Genomic DNA, 22230 nt, shown 5'->3' on the forward strand with positions numbered 1-22230 from the left:
TTGTATTGTATGTAAAAGGGGGTCTGTGAGGGATGAAGGATTCAACTTCACTTGTACTGAATGTAGAAGGGGGTCTGTGAGAGATGAAGGATTCAACTTCACTTGTACTGAATGTAGAAGGGGGTCTGTGAGGGATGAAGGATTCAACTTCACTTGTATTGTATGTAGAAGGGGGTCTGTGAGGGATGAAGGATTAAACTTCACTTGTATTGTATGTGGAAGGGGGTCTGTGAGGGATGAAGGATTCAACTTCACTTGTACTGTATGTGGAAGGGGGTCTGTGAAGGATGAAGGATTCAACTTCACTTGTACTGAATGTAGAAGGGGATCTGTGAGGGATGAAGGATTCAACTTCACTTGTACTGAATGTAAAAGGGGGTCTGTGAGGGATGAAGGATTCAACTTCACTTGCACTGAATGTGGAAGGGGATCTGTGAGGGATGAAGGATTCAACTTCACTTGTACTGAATGTAGAAGGGGGTCTGTGAGGGATGAAGGATTCAACTTCACTTGTACTGAATGTAAAAGGGGGTCTGTGAGGGATGAAGGATTCAACTTCACTTGCACTGAATGTGGAAGGGGGTCTGTGAGGGATGAAGGATTCAACTTCACTTGTACTGAATGTAGAAGGGGGTCTGTGAGAAGGGGGTCTGTGAGGGATGAAGGATTCAACTTCACTTGTATTGTATGTAGAAGGGGGTCTGTGAAGGATGAAGGATTCAACTTCACTTGTACTGTATGTGGAAGGGGGTCTGTGAAGGATGAAGGATTAAACATCACTTGTATTGTATGTGGAAGGGGTCTGTGAGGGATGAAGGATTCAACTTCACTTGTATTGTATGCAGAAGGGGGTCTGTGAAGGATGAAGGATTCAACTTCACTTGTACTGTATGTGGAAGGGGGTCTGTGAGGGATGAAGGATTCAACTTCACTTGTACTGTATGTAGAAGGGGGTCTGTGAGGGATGAAGGATTCAACTTCACTTGTACTGAATGTAGAAGGGGGTCTGTGAGGGATGAAGGATTCAACTTCACTTGTATTGTATGTATAAGGGGGTCTGTGAGGGATGAAGGATTCAACTTCACTTGTACTGAATGTAGAAGGGGGTCTGTGAGGGATGAAGGATTCAACTTCACTTGTACTGTATGTAGAAGGGGGTCTGTGAGGGATGAAGGATTCAACTTCACTTGTACTGAATGTAGAAGGGGGTCTGTGAGGGATGAAGGATTCAACTTCACTTGTACTGAATGTAGAAGGGGGTCTGTGAAGGATGAAGGATTCAACTTCACTTGTATTGTATGTAGAAGGGGGTCTGTGAGGGATGAAGGATTCAACTTCACTTGTACTGAATGTAGAAGGGGGTCTGTGAGGGATGAAGGATTCAACTTCACTTGTACTGTATGTAGAAGGGGGTCTGTGAGGGATGAAGGATTCAACTTCACTTGTACTGAATGTAGAAGGGGGTCTGTGAGGGATGAAGGATTCAACTTCACTTGTATTGTATGTAGAAGGGGGTCTGTGAGGGATGAAGGATTCAACTTCACTTGTACTGAATGTAAAAGGGGGTCTGTGAGGGATGAAGGATTCAACTTCACTTGCACTGAATGTGGAAGGGGGTCTGTGAAGGATGAAGGATTCAACTTCACTTGTACTGTATGTAGAAGGGGGTCTGTGAGGGATGAAGGATTCAACTTCACTTGCACTGAATGTGGAAGTGGGTCTGTGAAGGATGAAGGATTCAACTTCACTTGTATTGTATGTAGAAGGGGTCTGTGAAGGATGAAGGATTCAACTTCACTTGTAATGAATGTAGAAGGGGGTCTGTGAGGGATGAAGGATTCAACTTCACTTGCACTGAATGTAGAAGGGGGTCTGTGAGGGATGAAGGATTCAACTTCACTTGCACTGAATGTGGAAGGGGGTCTGTGAGGGATGAAGGATTCAACTTCACTTGTACTGTATGTAGAAGGGGGTCTGTGAGGGATGAAGGATTCAACTTCACTTGTACTGTATGTAGAAGGGGGTCTGTGAGGGATGAAGGATTCAACTTCACTTGTACTGTATGTAGAAGGGGGTCTGTGAGGGATGAAGGATTCAACTTCACTTGTACTGAATGTAGAAGGGGGTCTGTGAGGGATGAAGGATTCAACTTCACTTGTACTGAATGTAGAAGGGGGTCTGTGAGGGATGAAGGATTCAACTTCACTTGTACTGTATGTAGAAGGGGGTCTGTGAAGGATGAAGGATTCAACTTCACTTGTATTGTATGTAGAAGGGGGTCTGTGAGGGATGAAGGATTCAACTTCACTTGTACTGAATGTAAAAGGGGGTCTGTGAGGGATGAAGGATTCAACTTCACTTGTACTGTATGTAGAAGGGGGTCTGTGAGGGATGAAGGATTCAACTTCACATGTACTGTCTGTGGAAGGGGGTCTGTGTGGAATGAAGGATTCAACTTCACTTGTATTGTATGTATAAGGGGGTCTGTGAGGGATGAAGGATTCAACTTCACTTGTACTGAATGTAAAAGGGGGTCTGTGAGGGATGAAGGATTCAACTTCACTTGTATTGTATGTATAAGGGGGTCTGTGAGGGATGAAGGATTCAACTTCACTTGTACTGAATGTAAAAGGGGGTCTGTGAGGGATGAAGGATTCAACTTCACTTGCACTGAATGTGGAAGGGGGTCTGTGAAGGATGAAGGATTAAACTTCACTTGTATTGTATGTGGAAGGGGGTCTGTGAGGGATGAAGGATTCAACTTCACTTGTACTGAATGTAGAAGGGGGTCTGTGAAGGATGAAGGATTCAACTTCACTTGTACTGTATGTAGAAGGGGGTCTGTGAGGGATGAAGGATTCAACTTCACTTGTATTGTATGTAGAAGGGGATCTGTGAGGGATGAAGGATTCAACTTCACTTGCACTGAATGTAGAAGGGGGTCTGTGAGGGATGAAGGATTCAACTTCACTTGTATTGTATGTAGAAGGGGGTCTGTGAGGGATGAAGGATTCAACTTCACTTGTACTGAATGTAGAAGGGGGTCTGTGAAGGATGAAGGATTCAACTTCACTTGTACTGTATGTAGAAGGGGGTCTGTGAGGGATGAAGGATTCAACTTCACTTGTACTGAATGTAGAAGGGGGTCTGTGAGGGATGAAGGATTCAACTTCACTTGTACTGAATGTAGAAGGGGGTCTGTGAGGGATGAAGGATTCAACTTCACTTGTATTGAATGTAAAAGGGGGTCTGTGAGGGATGAAGGATTCAACTTCACTTGCACTGAATGTGGAAGGGGGTCTGTGAGGGATGAAGGATTCAACTTCACTTGTACTGAATGTAAAAGGGGGTCTGTGAAGGATGAAGGATTCAACTTCACTTGTACTGTATGTAGAAGGGGGTCTGTGAGGGATGAAGGATTCAACTTGTTGTATTTGTTTCGATGCATTGAACAGATCTGATTTATGATGTTTTCCAGACAGCAGGTTCGATTTTTCACAGTTCACAGGTCAAATCGGTGTCGTCATAGGAATGAGAATGTTGGTGTGCTCGAACACTCATTCAGCACCCTGTTAATCGTTCGTTATGTTCTATGACGAGGAGTGCACATAAGGAGAGACAGTTGCATTTGTTGAGCGGTTGGGGGGGTGGGGAAGTGTCCGTGATTCTCATTGTATTTCCCTTTGTGTTCCTACTCGCACACCTGCAGCGTGCAAATGCAACGGGCACTCACGCAGGTGCAAGTTCGACCGAGATTGGCACGGATTCACCGGCGCTGGTAGTCAGTGCATCGGTTGCGGACACAATACGATCGGACGACACTGTCAGACCTGTTTCCTGGGATTCCACCAAGATTTCGATTTCGAGATAAGTCATCACAACGCCTGCAAACGTGAGTACTTGAGTAGGTGGGAGATGCGTATGGTAGCTGGGGGGGTGTGGGATTGGGTAGAAATTCGGGATCGATATTAGGTCTGAGTTTGGACATGTTGTTGCCTTTATTAAATACTTGTGCGGGCCCATACGTGCGGGCCCGTATGTGCGTGGCCGTACGTGCGAAAAAAAAACTGGATTGGGGCATTGTTTCAATTATATCGGACCAATCGTATCATAAATGGCCATAACTTGGGAAACACTTGGGAAACAGCTGAAACGGATGAAGAAGAACGATATCAAACCTTGAAAAGGCTCATCCTCAGGTCCCCAGCGTCAATTGTGACATCACATCAAAAAAAATTTTTTTTTAATTGTGACGTCAATCGTGATGTCATAGTACCGTGTCCTGTCATTGGTTGGCAAATAAATGGCCGTAACTTGGGAACCGCTTGTCCGATTAATATCAAACCTTGAAAAGGCACACCCTCAGGTCCCCAGCGTCAATTATGATATCATATCAAAAAATTTTTTTTTTTAAATTGTGACGTCGATAGTGATGTCATAGCACCGTGTCCTGTCATTGGTTGGCAAATAAATGGACGTAACTTGGGAACCGCTTGTCCGGTTAATATTAAACCTTGAAAAGGCACATACTCAGGTCCCCAGCGTCAATTGTGACATAAAATCAAAAAAACATTTTTTTTAATTGTGACGTCAATAGTGATGTCATCGCACCGTGTCCTGTCATTCGTTGGCAAATAAATAGCCGTAACTTGGGAACCGCTTGGCCGATTTATATCAAACCTTGAAAAGGCACATCCTCAGGTCCCCAGCAATATACCTGGCAAGTTTCAATTAGGTCGGACCAGTGGTTGTCGAGAAACGGCGGTCGCAGACACACATACAGACACACACGCACACACACACACACACACACACACACACACACACACACACACACACACACACACACACACACACACACACACACACACACACACACACACACGGACACACAGAGATTGCTGGAATTATAGGTTGATGTTTTATAGACTGTGTCGGGGGTAGGGAGGGCGTGGAGGAGGGAGGTCTTCAGTCCGTACGGGACGTTAAGCCGGGTGTCCTTTCAGCCAGCATACACTGGTCGGTGTTAAATATCCCACTGTGCCCTTATTGAAAAGAGTAGGCCATTGTGTTCAGGCATCCTTGCCAAATTGCGAATCACTGCCTCACCGACAGAGCCACACCTCCCAGGAATGATACAAGCAACAGGGTGAACCGGTCGATTGTGCATTTGTTTGAATACCCTATGGGGTGTTGCCTCCGTGTGCCTCGGTAGCTTGTGACTGCAACCTTCTCGGATCGATATCCGATATGTGCAGCCTACGGACCGGGCGATCCGACTGTAAACATGGAGTCGAGGGTCTCAAGTGCAACCGATGTGCGGAGGGTTATCAAGGACCCGGTTCAAGCACCATTCCATGCACCCGTACGTACTCCTCCATTTTACTCTGCGTTACGGGTCCACCAATGGTATTCGCTAACACCTTTGCACTAAAACCTTAAACTTATTTCATGCTTCTCAATCTGATATTCAACAAACAATAACATTTTCATCATTCTGCTCTAACAATATGTATCCTTAATCGAATTGTTCTTCCTGACTCTACCTCTCAGGTATGCCTGCTGATTCTGTGGGACAAGAGTCGAAGAGGAACAGCACTCTTGGTGGGTTCTTCACTTCACTATTAAAGTCATCACCATCATAATTATCATCACCATAATTATCATCATCATAATTATCATCATCACCATAATTATCATCATCATCACCATCATAATTATCATCATTATCATCATCATCATCGCCCCGTCATCACTATAATTATCACCATCATCACCATCATAATTATCATAATCATCATCATCACCATAATTATCATCATCACCATAATTATCATCATCACCATAATTATCATTATCATCATCGCCCCATCATCACCATAATTATCATCATCACCATCATAATTATCATCATCATCGCCCCATCATCACCATAATTATCATCATCATCACCATCATAATTATCATCATTAGTATAATTATCATCACCATCATCGCCCCATCATCATCATAATTATCATCATCACCATCATGATTATCATAATTATCATCATCATCATCATCGCCCTCATAATTATCATGATTATCATAATTATCATCATCACCATAATTATCAGCATCATACTTATCATCATCATCACCATCATAATTATCATCATCACGATAATTATCGTCATCATAATTATCATCGTCACCATCATTATCATGATCATCACCATCATAATTATCATAATTATAATCATCATCGCCCTCATAATTATCATCATTGTCATAATTATCATCATCATCGCCTCATCATTACCATCACGATCATTTTTACCTCCACCAACGAAGGTGGATTGAGATTATGTTTTCACCCTCGTCCGTCCGTCTGTTTGTATTTGAGCACGATCTATCAAAAAGTTAGAGATGGATTCGGACGAAGGTTGGTGGACACATTGGGTGTGTGACAAGGAAGAAATAATTAGATTTTAGTTGAAGATCCCGATCCGGATCTGGATATTTGAATTTTTTGAAATGATTCTTCATCATTGAGAGATCAGGCCCAAAACGATATTTTGCACGATATCGGATGGATTCGGGCAAAACTTGGTGGACAGGTTGGGTGTGTGACAACAACAAGGTGATTCGATTTTGGTTCACGTCCAGATCCAGATCCGGCCCACAGCGGGATAGAAAACGTAAACTGTACAGCCTGGAGGAGGTATACACTCGACCGAGTGCTGTTCTGATTCCTTTATTGCTTCTGAACAAAACAAACAAAAACATTGTCATTGTTCTTCCTGACTCAATGACTCCCCCTCAGGTGTGCTTGCTGATTCTGTGGGACAAGAGCCGAAGAGGACCAACACTCTTGGTGAGTTCTTCACTTCACTATTAAAGCCATTATCATCATAATAATCAACATTATCATCAACATCACCATCATCATCATCATAATCAACATTATCATCAACATCACCATCATCATCACCATAATAATAAACATTATCATCATCACCATCATCATCATCAAGATCATCATCATGATCATCATCAACATCATCATCAACATCACCATTATTATTGTTATTGTCGTATCCATGCTGATTGAGACCGATGCTGGACGGATGGACCGAAACTGGCTTTTACTCCCCTGGATTGCGCTCAAACAATGGTGGCTTTGTGCGTGCGGGAATCACAAGAAGAACACAAGGCTCTTCATTCTTTTAAAACGAACGGATTTATTCGCCGAAAAAACAACAAAACAAGTGGTGCCAGGCACAACAAATCTCGCCCATTTAAGGCATAAAGTTATTTTGGTGATCAAATTTAAATTTGACAACATCCTTAACCTGAATGTTGATTATAAGGAATAGAATAAGGAATATTTTAGTCTAAGTTTGAAGTCAATTAAACCATTTTTGACGAAGTAATGACCGCAAAATGATTTTGACCTTTCAAGGCCACGTAAGGTCAAAGGTCATCGTGTCAAATGAAAGCCAATAAAGGACTTGATATATGTCTTCCATAGTAAACACGTATATTTTTAACCTTTTTTCATTTATAATGGAAAAGATGTAATTTTGACCAATGACCTCATCATGCTTGAATGTGACAATTTGTTTAAATCACGGGTACTTAAACTTGTAAATTATGTTAATCCAGAGCTGGCCGCGTATGTCTGTAGAGTGTAGATATGGCCTGTAAAATTAATATTGTTACGAATTCTGGCCCGTCCGGCGTGTGATCGGCCACGTAACTCGAATCGCGACGCGTCACCCACCGGAACGGACAATTCAGTCGTGACCCTCCTGGAACAACCGCCAGGAGTCAGTCACGGGTGGGGCTTTAACCTCACCACAACCCAGTCCGCATTCTACCCGCTCAAAATAGGGTGAATCGCCGAATGTCGATATACCTAAGTACCTGCGCGGGTAGCGTACCGAGGAGTTGTACCACGCCGCAGGTCGACTTCGGACACGGACCGCTTAAGCGGCTCGTTCCGTGCACGTACACACACATTACCAAAAGGGGTGAGGGAGAGGGATAGGGATGAGAGAGGGATAGGGGTGGGATAGAGAGGGATAGGGGTTGGAGAGGGAGAAGGGAGAGGAGGAGGTGAGGGGGAGAGGAGAGGGGCTCCAGGCAGATGTGACGCCGAGTTTAACACCCATGCGGGACACAACACACACATTTATGAATCACCCTGCCTGTGAAACACCGGGATGACAGTTCAGAGCTGGGTCGAGATTCAAACCCAGGCGAGACAGCTGAGAGCGATCATTCGTACCTCTTGGCTTCCCTGCCGTGATCTGGTAATACATTGCTGTTGAGGGAGGGGGAGGCGGGACAAGGGGATGGGAAGGCAGCATGAGGGGGAGGGGCATCGTGAGGGGGGGAAGGCAGCTTGATTGGAGCAGAAGGCAGTACGAGGGAAGGGGAATGTTTCATTTCACTCATTTCAAGCGGAGGTTCAAACCAAAGTAAACAACAATGAACTTTGCAGCGAAGCGGAGGTGATTTTTGCTCACGCCAGATGGAGATAGAAGCAGCAAGGATGGTTCATGAAGATGATGTCAGTTGACTTCCAAGCAGAGGGAAGATGACCCTGGAAAATGATGGAGTGAATGGAGCAGAATGTTTGAAAGGACAACGTGCTGCCATTTGATGAAACCGTCAGGGAAGCAACGGGTACTTGTACTGGTGGAATACTTAAAGCTCAATTATTATTCCGCCCCCCGGAGGGAGGGAGCGGGATATTGTAATCGTCCGGTTTGTTTGTTGGGTCGTCGATCTTGTCGAAAAAACAAATGTCAAAAAAAAATTTTTTTGATTTTATTTTTTCTTTCCTGAAGATCAGTATTTCCGTCCATATGTTTGTCTGTTGGATTCGCTGGAGTACTCTCATTGTCGGGTTTTCCGTCTGTTGGATTCGCAAGAGTACCTTTATTGTCGGGTTTTCCGTCTGTTCGGTGGTCGCGAGAATACCTTTATTGTCGGGTTTTCCGTCTGTTGGGTGGTCGCCAGAGTACCCTTATTTTCGGATTTCTGTCTGTTGGGTGGTCGCGAGAGTACCCTTAGTGTCGGGTTTTCCGTCTGTGTGTGTGTGTGTGTGTGTATGTGTGTGTGTGTGTGTGTGTGTGTGTGTGTGTGTGTGTGTGTGTGTGTGTGTGTGTGTGTCTTTGCAACGCGAGGCTCCACAGCACAAACCAGCAAACCGATTTCGATGAAATTTGGCGCACAGGTGCCATATGGGCTGGGAGTGTGCGCGTTTGAGTTTCGTTGCTGAGCAACCACCCGTTGCCATGCAGCGGCCGAAAAACTGCGTTCACTATTTTCAATACTTGTCCTTCAGTTTTGAATGTGGAGAAACGAGACTTCGGAATTAAATACTTCGAGATATTTAGTAAATTTTACTCGAGCCGATTTTTGATTTAGGTTTTTTTTTCGAAATGGTAGTCCTTCAAAAATATGGTGTCCATTTTCCGTCATTTTTTATGAGGAGTGCCAGTTGGCAAAATACGCAATCGGAAAAATCTTGCCCGACAGAGGAACAATTGTATGTGAACCAATACGTCTTGGCAATGAATCTTCGTTGGTGGATCGGTCAGAATGAAAAGCATCAGCTCCAATGCTTCGATCCTCGCGGATCCCTCATCGCCGACCGGCTTGTCTGCTGGCTGCTCTTAGAGCACCCTTATTCTGGACATTTCCATCTGTCTGTCTGTCCGCGAAACTTTGGTCAAGCCAAGGGACTAAACCACTCAACCGATTCCAATGAAATTTTGTAGGTAGGACCAATATTTCTGGGAATCGTGTGCTTTCGAATATGGGATCCCGGGCCCAAGCAACGGCACAGCAACGGCCCTTTAAAGTGGTCAAAAAATCGAAAAATCGAAGCCGAGAGTTCTGTGCGCAATCTATCTCGCTCCCTTCATGCCAATTTGCAGCCCCAACAAAAAATATTTGTCGGAGGAGATAGGTTTTGGGCGAGTACATGTCGAACATTTCAGAAACGGTTAATTGCGTATATCTCTAAGAGAAAGAGTGTGATTTTGATGAAACTTGGGTGACATGTGAACAATGTGGCTCGCATGTACACAAAAATGAATGGTTGCTATGCACACCATCCGTTGCTTAGCAACAGCTAAAATACTTTATCGTACATCGTCCACTTATTGTGGACGGTACAAAAAAATCAATACCTCCGAAACTGGACCTCCGAGGGACCTGTTTTTTTGTGCCCAAGGAGAATGTCTTGCAGCATCATCTAAAAAAATAAAATCATTCGTGAATTGATAAATGGAATTACCAGGGCTGCCATTTGTTGGAGTCTCTTTGGAAACATGCCTGAAATTTCACAAGGTGGGTTTCTGGGCGCAAACTAAGAGGGCTGTGATAATCATATTTATTGTGCTAAATTGATTGATAGCATGTACATGAATATCGGCTCGTCGCGTCGGCCAGCTTTCCATCGAGAGCGAGCAGCCATGTCGCCGAACGGCTTGTCTGTGTTGGGGAGTCGATCTCGTCGAAAAAAAAAAAAATTCAAAAATTTTTTTTTGAAATTTGTTCTCCTTTTTATCAGTATTTCCGTCGATATTGGGAAGTCGATCTCGTCGAAATTTTTAAAATTTTTTTTGAGATTTGTTCTTCCCTTATCAGTATTTAAAATGGTGATTTCAGTTTATACAATGGCGATTTCGATGAAACTTGGTTGGTAGGTTCATACCATGACCTGGTTGTGTGCAAATGAGAACCGTTGCTCTGGGCATCACCGTTGCCAAGCAACTGGACTTTGAAATTTTTGAAAAATCATAAAAAAATTATTTTTTCGAAAATCAAAATCAGGCCTCGAGCGACTGTGGGCAGTACATTCAGCCATATTGTCAAATATTTCCAGCCGGATCCTATTAAAACTGTCGGAGAAGGTTGATTTTGAATGAACCCTGGTCGAAAACAATAAAAAAACGAAGTTCGTTTTTTCTCAGAGACTATGAGTCAGATTCCCATGAAACTGCTATGGAAGGTTCATGGTATGTCCTAGTTATGTGTGAGAAAGAACCGTTGCTATGGACCCCTCCGTTGCCTAGCAATGGCCGAAAAACCTCTAAATGTGGGGGTATTTTAACGAAAAAACAATCTGCAGCAATAACCCTTGAAGGGAGAATCATGAATTTTCTTGTGCTTAATCCTCAGGTCATTCCCCATCGAACGGGACCATCGCGTCAGGTTCTATTGGGTAGGCGACTACCCTAACAAATCGTGCTTCGTCGCCAGATGCCTCTTCAGTTTGTTTTCCTTCAGCGATTTGTTGGACAGCACATCGAAGCACAACACACATTGTGGCTTCACAGAATCACAATCACTGATAGAAGTGAAGCCCACATCCAAAAATGCTTGATTGTAGGAACGCTTTGCCATCCTGCAAAACGAAAGAGGAGACTAGATCAGTCAGTGGAATCAGTGTCAAGGCGAACTGACACAAAACACGCAACGCAATGTGGAGCAGAAAACTGCGCTGCGCAGTCCAGCCAGCAAGGCAGATCACACAAAACAGCGTCTCGACTTGTCGGTCAGCCAATGTGAAGTGACCGGACTGAGTTCGTCACCTCACGAAATTACTTCGGTTGCAGAGAGAGCGAGTAATTGGAAAGGTGAGCTGGCGAAATGATTGACCTGCAGTGAACCGTTTTGGGCGGGTACAAAGTACTGAACGGCAAGAGTAGGTCGAAACGGAAGTGCAGCTGCACCTCGGGCTGAATTACCGAGTGGAACGGTACCAAACGGCATTGTCCGACGATGTGGCGTTTGCACGATTGCCTTTTACCCGCTTGATTTATAAAAATAATTTTTTTTGCCGGGGTCCTCGCGACCCATTTTTGGACCCTTTGCAACCCACGTTTGGGTCGCGACCCATAGTTTTGAAAACACTACTGTACCGGATCGGATCACCTTTCCGGATCGGATGCAGCCGAGCGGCACTGCCAAGGACATACCGGCAAAAGTAGGAACGGATCGTTGGGAATAAAGACCCGGCTAAACTTAGATTCGAACCATGCTGGACCAATGAGAGAGAAGACAAAGGCGAGCTGGGAATATTTCTAATGATGATTATTTATTTACAGCAAGCGAGAAAAGCATGTGGTACAACAAGGGTTTATTGGGTATGTAACGCAGGGAAAGAGGAGAGGGGTGTGGGGTGTGACAATAATCAAGCAACTTACTAAAGCAGACACAGTGCAGACTTGACGTGAGATTATTAACAGTAACAACAATAAGGATCTTCGACAGTCTTACTTGACAGACAGGCAACAGCACACTCAGACACACACAGGAAAAGAAACCCAAATGTGAAGGACTTTTGCAGCCAGGGATGGAGGGGAGTTGAGGTAATAGTTTTCGGTACATAGGCGTTTCAGGGGAGGGATGCTCCATGGTGCGGTTCCCGACAATTGTCACGTTGCTCTAGCCACAGCCGCACGTGTGGAGATTGTGTTCCGAAGGAGGAGCTTGAGTGGAGAAGGGCGGAGTCCAGAATGCGAGCGTGGAGCAGCAGGCTGGAGCAGGCAGGAGGCGATTCGTCGACGCGAGATGTGGGCGGAGTCAAGAAGCAGGAACACTCCGCGTGAAGAACACCCACACCGAACAAAACACTTCTCAATTCCACACTTACACGGAGGATTTCTCCGTGTTTTATCGAGCCCGGAGCTCGTGGGAGGGGCCATGCCAAATCCAATGTTATCGCCCGAATCGGGCGTTCTGACTGGCTCCCCACGTGGCCCGCCAGCCTGGTCCGGGCTTCGGGCAGACGCCGGCACAGCCCGCCCACCTGGGTACCAAAGCGTACGTGACTCGCCGCACATGTCTGGTTTTGGGGAGACGTTGATGCACGGCTGTGGAAGACGAGACGAGGGGCAAGCAGGCAGATTTACCTCAGAAATGAAATGGAGGGAAGAAAAAGAGTTGGGATGAAATAAAAGGGGAAAATGATTTAATAACCGAAGTATTAGACCATCGCAACGCACTCCCTTATCTTCCCACTAAACAAAAGGAAGGGGTCTATCGACACGTATATTAATGGCATAACTGTCTCGGGACATCTATCTGTTGTATGCATGCGGTTCCGGTAACCGCAACACTACCCCCCTCCATTTTGCCAGACTCGACCCGAGTCGTAAACATTCGTGTGGCATGCAGGTGTAGGTTCCCCCAGAACATTTTACCTCCGGATCCCTGAGTGCGACATTTTGAATACATGTCCCAAAAATAAATAACCTAGTGCATTGCGTAACTAAACTAACAGACTCATTCGGACAACTTAGCTACATTGCCGGAACTAAACAAACAAACAGGTGGATTAGAACGATATACATTTCTCATATTTACATTACCCATGGCCCAGGAACTGTGACTTCAGGAGAGAACAATAAAGGCAACATTCGGGGATGAGTGCAGCAGCAGGAATCGATGATCAGGCATCTTCAGGGCCCTCAATGGTCCTTTGTTTGTTGGTTTTATTTATTTTTCCTGTTCCTGGTTGCTGGAGGCAACTCACCCTTTCACGGCAGGCCACACGCCGTCTCACAGTCCATTTGAACTGGCCTTTATACAACAAGGAGATAGATGTCCGGACTGCGCAAATGCAGTCACCTGTAACGCAGCTGCCTGCAAGGCAGTCCTTGCAAATACTGTCACAAAGATGGTCCTGGCACACATGGTAAAGGTGAGTGACATGGCAAGGCAAATTAAGGTATGGCAAATGGAGTCGAGGCAAAGGCAGATAAAGGCTTGGCAAATGCAGACCAGGTAAGGTGCGATACAACAACAGGTTGGCACATGAAGCTGCCCAGCCTCGGTGTGGTCTCAGGAGGTTGTGGAGGGAGTGTGGTGGCGTTGGCCGGTCCGAAGACGGTCTCGGTCCTTCCCTACAGTCTCCCCTCAACCTATTGCCTATGCCTGTCATTGTCCATACCCACCCCCATTCGGTTGTCACAAAAAAACTAAATTTTGACTTTTTTTTGTTTAAAAAAAAAATTATGTGTGTCCCAAACCCCCTTATCGTTTTTGTTCGACTAACCTGTCCAAACTGTCTATTCCCAATCCCTAAGATCCCTTTTGAAAGGATTGAGGAAGAGACAAGTGAATCTGTCTCGAGCCCAATGCAGCCTCAGAATAGCTCCCACAGGTTTCAACATTTTCAAGATGAGTCCAGTGGCCTACGAACAGCGAAGGGATGGATGGTGCGAAGGGGTACATGTTTCTTATATATCCTCGCATTTATTAAACGTTCATCTATCCGCTGGGCTTTTCAACACCCCTGTCTCTTTAAACTATTGGTTCCAGCAACCACGAATCCCGTCGCCTGTGTCGGTGTTCGTTATTCATTTGGGCCTGGCCCGCAAATTTTCTCCCGTGCTCTCGTACAATTTCGTGGCTGGGAAGCGTGGCTCCACTGGCAGGTCTACACACTTGCCGAACTCGATCTTCGGCACCCCCGGGTCGTTGAGGCTGTCTCCGAGCCGAGCTACTCCTTATGAACGTGGGGAATGCCCTTCGTGGCATTTCCCCGTAGATGCCCACGTGGCATTTTGGTGCTCCGGGTCCCTTTCCCGTGGGTATCCGTGCTCATTACACTAACTCGGTCGCTTAGACCCATGGCCAACTCTGGCCGACTACTTCGCTGCCCGGGGTGCCCTCTACTCATTGCGCATATTTCATCAGCCACGCTCCCAGCTGGTCAATAGTCTCGTGCACCCTACAAAAAGGTTTCGTGCCTTCGTTCAACACCAACAACCAAACGACATCCTTTTGGTTAATTTAACTAATCTACTAACTATTATTACACGAACCCTGGGTTCCCTTGGGTGGTATTCAATCCTCCCCCCAATCATTCGGTTGCACCATTCCATTCCACATTCACTCCATTCACACTCGGGCCCGCTGACCCACGTTCACTCATCATGTTTCTTTCTTGTTTTTTTTTTTTCACACCACACTGACGCTCAACTAACTACATTCCCTCAACTAGCTCGTGTTCCCTTATTCTAGCTCGTGTTCCCGTCATCCCTTATTCTAATGCACGTTCCATTTAATTATACGTAGCTAATCTACGTCCCCACCACACGTTCAATGTCGTCCATGTCTCCAATGCATTCTAAATTCTATACTAAATTTCTCCCAACTGATGTTTCCGGGCCCCATGGAGGACTGCTCATGCCCCCATGAGGCCGGTGTATCTAACGCTCAACCCTTCCCATAACTAATGCTCCTTTGCCCCCGCGCGACGATGTTCGCGACATCCAAGCCGGGCATCGTGCACTCGCGGCAAGGCTCGACGAGCTTTGCGTCTCCAGGGCGGCAGTTTACAGTCCATTCGTCCCTTTCGTTTGGCCGGAACATGAGGGCGTAATGTCGCCCCGTTAATCGCATGACACGCTCGCCTTCGGGCCATCCACCGTGTGAACCACCGTGCGTTACACACCTGCCCTTCGTGCTGCGGGATCCCAGCTGACGCCACTCGCCAAAATTTCTCAATCGCACCAGGGCACCGTTTCAGTTGCGGATTCAAGGGGGTGCGCTTCTGTGCTCTTCAAATCGTCTTCTTTCATCGATCCGCTTTGAATGTCGGAAATGGCTCCAGATTGTATTGCCGGCGATCCAATTATATTTTTTTTCTGTTGAGGAACACCGTACTTGGCCCAACCCCAGCGCCGACATCATGAACAAATCCGTCACTCGGTTCCTATCATTTCTGGTTTGCTGTATGTCACTGTGAATTCAAGATATTATTTTATTTTTAAAAGTATCGACTCATACTTAGTGGTCCAACATGTGTGTTTCTCATGATTTTAATCCAATCAATCAGGCACCAGCGCTGACCAATTGTTCATTGCACCGATGTTTAATGACGAATTGCACACCGATTTCTTATTGATGACAACTTTTTCTTTTGTTTCTCAATAAACATGATGGAGGTAGAATATTCTTGGCATCTTTGACGTCTCTTGAAAACATCATTGTCGGATACACAAGCCCTTTCATTTCCGTAACGGGAATGACTCGACGGACATAAAGCACTGAAATTGCGGTGAAAAACCGGCGAAATGAGAGGTAATTCAGCGCTGCTTTCAGCAAATACACCTGAAACTACGTCACAATTGCCACATTCGGACCTGAAAATTTTAATCTTGTTCAAATAATTTTCTAATGTTACCACCTCCTGATTCTGTCAGTTATGTGAGAATGACCCAAAAATAATTCCGTTATGGAGGGAAGATTGTCGATAAATACAAAAACAGAAAATAAAGAACGTTGATTCGTATCGAGGGAATAATCATCGACGAACTCGGACTCGTTTTTCACTTTCACAACACAATCTGAAACACAAACAATCCGTTAAAACGAAACGTTCAATCTTTGTATTTATTTTAAATCATGGACACGTGATTTGGCGGGAACCAATCAGACACCGCGATCTCGCGGTTCGCATTTTCCCCAAACAGCTCGCGCTCTTCACTCGGTTACCACAGCGTACCGTCCTTCACCCGACACGACGTGCGGTCCACCATGACCCGAGATCTCAGAGAGAACACCCCGGGATCCACGAGCGGCTCCGATGGAGGATACGTGGTCGGTCCGCGAGGTTCTCCGGAAGACCGCGGGTCCATGGTCGGTTCACCCGAGGACAAGGAGTCCAGACCCGGTACGTGACGTTCACTCCGTACCGAGAACTTGTGTTTCCTGTGCTGATCCGTGCTGTTTACTAACACAGGAACTCATTGATTTAGTGAATGTCACGATGTCTGGAGCGGAGCCGGAATTGAATTGAGAATGGAAATCCCATCCATGAGATGTTACCCTCCCTCTTGTACATGTTAGTATGACATCATTATGTACCTCATCACTTCATTCAGCATTCGATTCCTCTTTAATCTCGTTTACAACAAATCAGATGAAGATTTACTTGTGATGATGCGCCTCTGCACCAACACACAATGGCCTGTTCCTGGGGACTGCAGTGGCATCTTAAACGTCCTCGAGGAATCACGGGATGAGAAGACAAGACACGTACCCTTGCTTTCAGAGGAAGGTATGCTCACTGATGCAACACATTCCCTGTGCATCACTTGGTTGGGAGTTTATAGCTCGTCTTGTACCAACCTTATTTTCGGCCAAATTATGTTCAATATTATATTTAAAGATGTGAAGGGTGAACTGAGTTACCACTAAACCAGGAGGCTGTTTGTAAAGTAGAGTTGGTGAGAGTTTACCAGGAAACTAATTAATTCTGCTCGATGGATGGAAGTCACAAGTTCAAGGTCAAAGTTTGACCCAAAATCATTTTTCCCGAAATTTTGACCTGAAGCTGTGACCTTGACCTTTGACCCGCTGTAAGAACTGTTATGAAACCATTGTCACGGGATAGGTGTGTTTGTGGCGACTCTGTTGATCTGTTTTGGCAAAATATCATAAAGGTATACCTGGTGTTGGTTTCATGGTTAAGGTGGTGGGCTTGGTTTACTTGGTCCTGAGTTCAAATCCCACTTGGCTGTTGAATTCATACCAGGTGGGGTTGACTCAGCTTGTCATCCTTCTGAGGTTGGCAAAGTGACACCAGCTTGCTGGGATGATTGAGCCGTTTGAGTATCCTGTATCAGAGTGGTCACCTGTCCAGGATTGTGTCCAATAACGCAGGTGACTGCTGTCGCAGCACTGATGCTCCCTCTGTACAGAGTGTGTTTTCATGGATGGATCATAAAGGACACTTTTAGCAACATTACCCATCACTGAGGGTCAGGGACTTGAACTCTCATGAGCACCTAACTAATTAAATAATTTATAGTCTATCATAACCTCTTTTAATTGAAGAAAGTGTGAAATGTAAAATATAAAGCTTAATTCGTGTTTGTTTACTTGTTTACCAGCAAATACTTCCTGTCGCTTCGCTGATGGGAATATTCAAGGGAAGAGGGAGAGGGGGTAGGGAGAGGAAGGAGTTGACGAGGGCAAGGAGGGATGGGAAGGATAGAGGAGAGGAGGGAGATGAGAGGGGATGGAGGTGAGAGGGGAAGAGGGAGAAAGAGGGAATAAAAGGATAGAGGAGGAAGAGTGGTAGGAGAGACAGGGATAGGGTGAGTAGAGAGAGGATGAGGAGAGAGACCAAAAGGGGTGAGGGAGAGGGATGAGAGAGAGAGAGAGAGAGAGAGAGAGAGAGAGAGAGAGAGAGAGAGAGAGAGAGAGAGAGAGAGAGAGAGAGAGAGAGAGAGAGAGAGAGAGAGACAGAGAGAGAGAGATGGATAGGGGTGGGATAGAGAGGGATAGGGGTTGGAGAGGGAGAAGGGAGAGGAGGAGGGGAGAGGAGGGGGGATCCAGGCAGATGTGACGCCGAGTTTAACACCATGCGGGACACAACACACATTTATGAATCACCCTGCCTGTGAAACACCGGGATGACAGTTTATAGCTGGGTCGGGATTCAAACCCAGGCGAGACAGCTGAGAGCGATCATGCGTACCTCTTGGCTATCCTGCTGTGATCTGGTAATTGATTGCTGTTGAGGAGGGGGAGGTGGCACAAGGGGATAAGAAAGCAGCATGAGGGGGAGGGGCATCGTGAGGTGGGGAAGGCAGCTTGATTGGAGCAGAAGGCGGTACGAGGGAAGGGGAATGTTTCATTTCACTCATTTCAAACGGAGGTTCAAACCAAAGTAAACAACAATGAACTTTGCAGCGAAGCGGAGGTGATTTTTGCTCACGCCAGATGGAGATGGAAGCAGCAAGGATGGTTCATGAAGATGATGTCAGTTGACTTCCAAGCAGAGGGAAGATGACCCCGGGAAAATGATGGAGTGAATGGAGCAGAATGTTTGAAAGGACAACGTGCTGCCATTTGATGAAACCGTCAGGGAAGCAACGGATACTTCTACTGGTGGAATACAAAAAGCTCAATTATTATTCCGCCCCCCGGAGGGAGGGAGCGGGATATTGTAATCGTCCAGTTTGTTTGTTGGGTCGTCGATCTTGTCGAAAAAACAAATGTCAAAAAAACTTTTTTTTGATTTTTTTTTCTACCCTGAAGATCAGTATTTCCGTCGATATGTTTGTCTGTTGGATTCACTGGAGTACTCTCATTGTCGGGTTTTCCGTCTGTTGGATTCGCAAGAGTATCTTTATTGTCGGGTTTTCCATCTGTTGGATTCGCGAGATATCCCTTATTGTCGGGTTTTCCGTCTGTTGGGTGGTCGCTGGAGTACCCTTTTTGTCGGGTTTTCCGTCTGTTGGGTGGTCGCGAGAGTACCCTTATTGTCGGGTTTTCCGTGTGTGTGTGTGTGTGTGTGTGTGTGTGTGTGTGTGTGTGTGTGTGTGTGTGTGTGTGTGTGTGTGTGTGTGTGTGTGTGTGTGTCTGCAACGCGAGGCTCCACAGCACAAACCAGCAAACCGATTTCGATGAAACTTGGCGCACAGGTGCCAAATAGGCTGGGAGTGTGCGCGTTTGAGTTTCATGAGTTGCTATGCAGCGTTTTTTGTTTGAGTTGCTATGCAGCGGCCGAAAAACTGCGTTCACTATTTTCAATACTTGTCCTTCAGGTTTGAATGTGGAGAAACGAGACTTCGGAATTAAATACTTCGAGATATTTCGAAAATTTTACTCGAGCCGATTTTTGATTTAGGTTTTTTTTCGAAATGGTAGTCCTTCAAAAATAGGGTGTCCATTTTCCGTCATTTTTTATGAGGAGTGCCAGTTGGCAAAATACGCAATCGGAAAAATCTTGCCCGACAGAGGAACAATTGTATGTGAACCAATACGTCTTGGCAATGAATCTTCGTTGGTGGATCGGTCAGAATGAAAAGCATCAGCTCCAATGCTTCGATCCTCGCGGATCCCTCGTCGCCGACCGGCTTGTCTGTTGGCTGCTCTTAGAGCACCCTTATTCTGGACATTTCCATCTGTCTGTCTGTCCGCGAAACTTTGGTCAAGCCAAGGGACTAAACCACTCAACCGATTCCAATGAAATTTGGTAGGTAGGACCAATATTTCTGGGAATCGTGTGCTTTCGAATATGGGACCCCGGGCCCAAGCAACGGCACAGCAACGGCCCTTTAGAGTGGTCAAAAAATCGAAAAATCGAAGCCTAGAGTTCTGTGCGCATTCTATCTCGCTCCCTTCATGCCAATTTGCAGCCCCAACAAAAACTATTTGTCGGAGGAAATAGGTTTTGGGCGAGTACATGTCGAACATTTCAGAAACGGTTAATTGCGTATATCTCTAAGAGAAAGAGTGTGATTTTGATGAAACTTGGGTGACATGTGAACAATGTGGGTCGCATGTACACAAAAATGAATGGTTGCTATGCACACCATCCGTTGCTTAGCAACAGCTAAAATACTTTATCGTACATCGTCCACTTATTGTGGACTGTACAAAAAAATTAATACCTCCGAAACTGGACCTCCGAGGGAACTGTTTTTTTGTGCCCAAGGAGAATGTCTTGCAGCATCATCTAAAAAAATAAAATCTTTAGCGAATAGATAAATGGAATTACCAGGGCTGCCATTTGTTAGAGTCTCTTTGGAAACATGCCTGAAATTTCACAATGTGGGTTTCTGGGCGCAAACTAAGAGGGCTGTGATAATCATATTTATTGTGCGAAATTGATTGATAGCATGCACATGAATATCGGCAAGTCTCGTCGGCCAGCTTTCCATTGAGAGCGAGCAGCCATGTCGCCGAACGGCTTGTCTGTCTGTTGGGGAGTCGATCTCGTCGAAAAAAAAAAATTCAAAAATTTTTTTTTGAAATTTGTTCTCTCCTTATTAGCAGTATTTCCGTCGATATTGGGAAGTCGATCTAGTCGAATTTTTTTTTTTTTGAGATTTGTTCTCCCCTTATCAGTATTTAAAATGGCGATTTCAGTTAATAAAATGGCGATTTCGATGAAACTTGGTTGGTAGGTTCATACCATGACCTCGTTGTGTGCAAATGAGAACCGTTGCTCTGGGCATTACCGTTGCCGAGCAACTGGACTTTGAAATTTTTGAAAAATCATAAAAAAAATTAAAATCAAAAATCTGGCCACGAGCAACTGTGGGCAGTACATTCAGCCATATTGTCAAAAATTTCCAGCCGGATCCTATGAAAATTGTCGGAGAAGATAGACTTTGAATGAACCCTGGTCAAAAACAATAAAAAAACGAAGTTCGTTATATCTCAGAGACTATGAATCAGATATACATGAAACTGGTATGGTACGTTCATGGAATGTCCTAGTTATGTGTGAGAAAGAACCGTTGCTCGGACTTCTCCGTTGCCGAGCAACGGCCGAAAAACCTCTAAATGTGGGGGTATTTTAACGAAAAAACAATCTGCAGCATCAACCCTTGAAGCGAGAATCATGAATTTTCTTGTGCTTAATCATCAGGCCATTCCCCATCGAACGGGTACATCGCGTCAGGTTGTCTTGGGTAGGCGACTACCCATGTCCGCCAACCGGCTTGTTTATCTGTCTGTCCCTCTGTTCGGTCAAGTGCTCCGTTAATACAATGGCGATTTCGATGAAACTTGGTTGGTTGGTTCATACCATGACCGAGTTGTGTGCAAATGAGAACCGTTGCTATGGACACCACCGTTGCCTATCAACCGGACTTTGAAATTTTTGAAAAATAATAAAAAAATTACTTTTACGAAAATCAAAAATCGGGCCACGAGCGACTGCGGACAGTACATTCAGCCATATTGTCAAAATTTTCCAGTCGGATCCCATGAAAACTGTCGGAGAAGATAGACTTTGAATGAACCCTGGTCGAAAACAATGAAAAAACGAAGTTCCTTATATCTTAGAGACTTTGAGTCAGAAATACATAAAACTGGTATGGTTGGTTCATGGTATGTCCAAGTTATGTGTGAGAAAGAACCGTTGCTACGGACCCCTCCGTTGCCGAGCAACGGCCGAAAAACCTCTAAATGTGGGGGTATTTTAACGAAAAAACAATCTAATGCATCAACCCTTCAAGCGAGAATCATGAATTTTCTTGTGCTTAATCATCAGGCCATTCCCCATCGAACGGGTACATCGCGCCAGGTTCTATTGGGTAGGCGACTACCCATGTCTGCCAACCGGCTTGTTTGTCTGTCTGTCTGTCCCTCTGTTCGGTCAAGTGCTCCGTTAATACAATGGAGATTTCGATGAAACTTGGTTGGAAGGTTCATACCATGAACGAGTTGTGTGCAAATGAGAACCGTTGCTAT

The 22230-nt window shown here is 45.3% G+C and overlaps 1 protein-coding gene across 2 annotated transcripts in view; it reads left to right on the forward strand.

Annotated features, from left to right (window-relative positions):
• Positions 1-16674, forward strand: part of LOC147007680 (netrin-3-like) — a 78077-nt gene extending 61403 nt beyond the window's left edge. Inside the window, exons 1-4 of one of the 2 annotated variants that reach the window (XM_085866600.1) lie at positions 3907-5365; positions 5554-5604; positions 6806-6856; positions 16488-16672. In XM_085866600.1, the coding sequence (XP_085722726.1) occupies positions 5251-5365; positions 5554-5604; positions 6806-6856; positions 16488-16555 (285 nt within the window). In that variant the 5' untranslated portion in view covers positions 3907-5250 and the 3' untranslated portion in view covers positions 16556-16672. Of the gene's footprint in view, positions 1-3906; positions 5366-5553; positions 5605-6805; positions 6857-16487 lie in introns of those variants that run through there. The other variant, XM_085866598.1, reaches the window with a different exon arrangement.
• Positions 16675-22230: the final 5556 nt, after the last annotated feature.

The sequence above is a fragment of the Eptatretus burgeri genome, unplaced genomic scaffold (assembly GCF_056783735.1).
Source record: "Eptatretus burgeri isolate ZD-2024b unplaced genomic scaffold, Ebu_testis_v1 Ebu_testis_scaffold_50, whole genome shotgun sequence".
In the NCBI taxonomy this organism is placed as follows: Eukaryota; Metazoa; Chordata; class Myxini; order Myxiniformes; family Myxinidae; genus Eptatretus; species Eptatretus burgeri.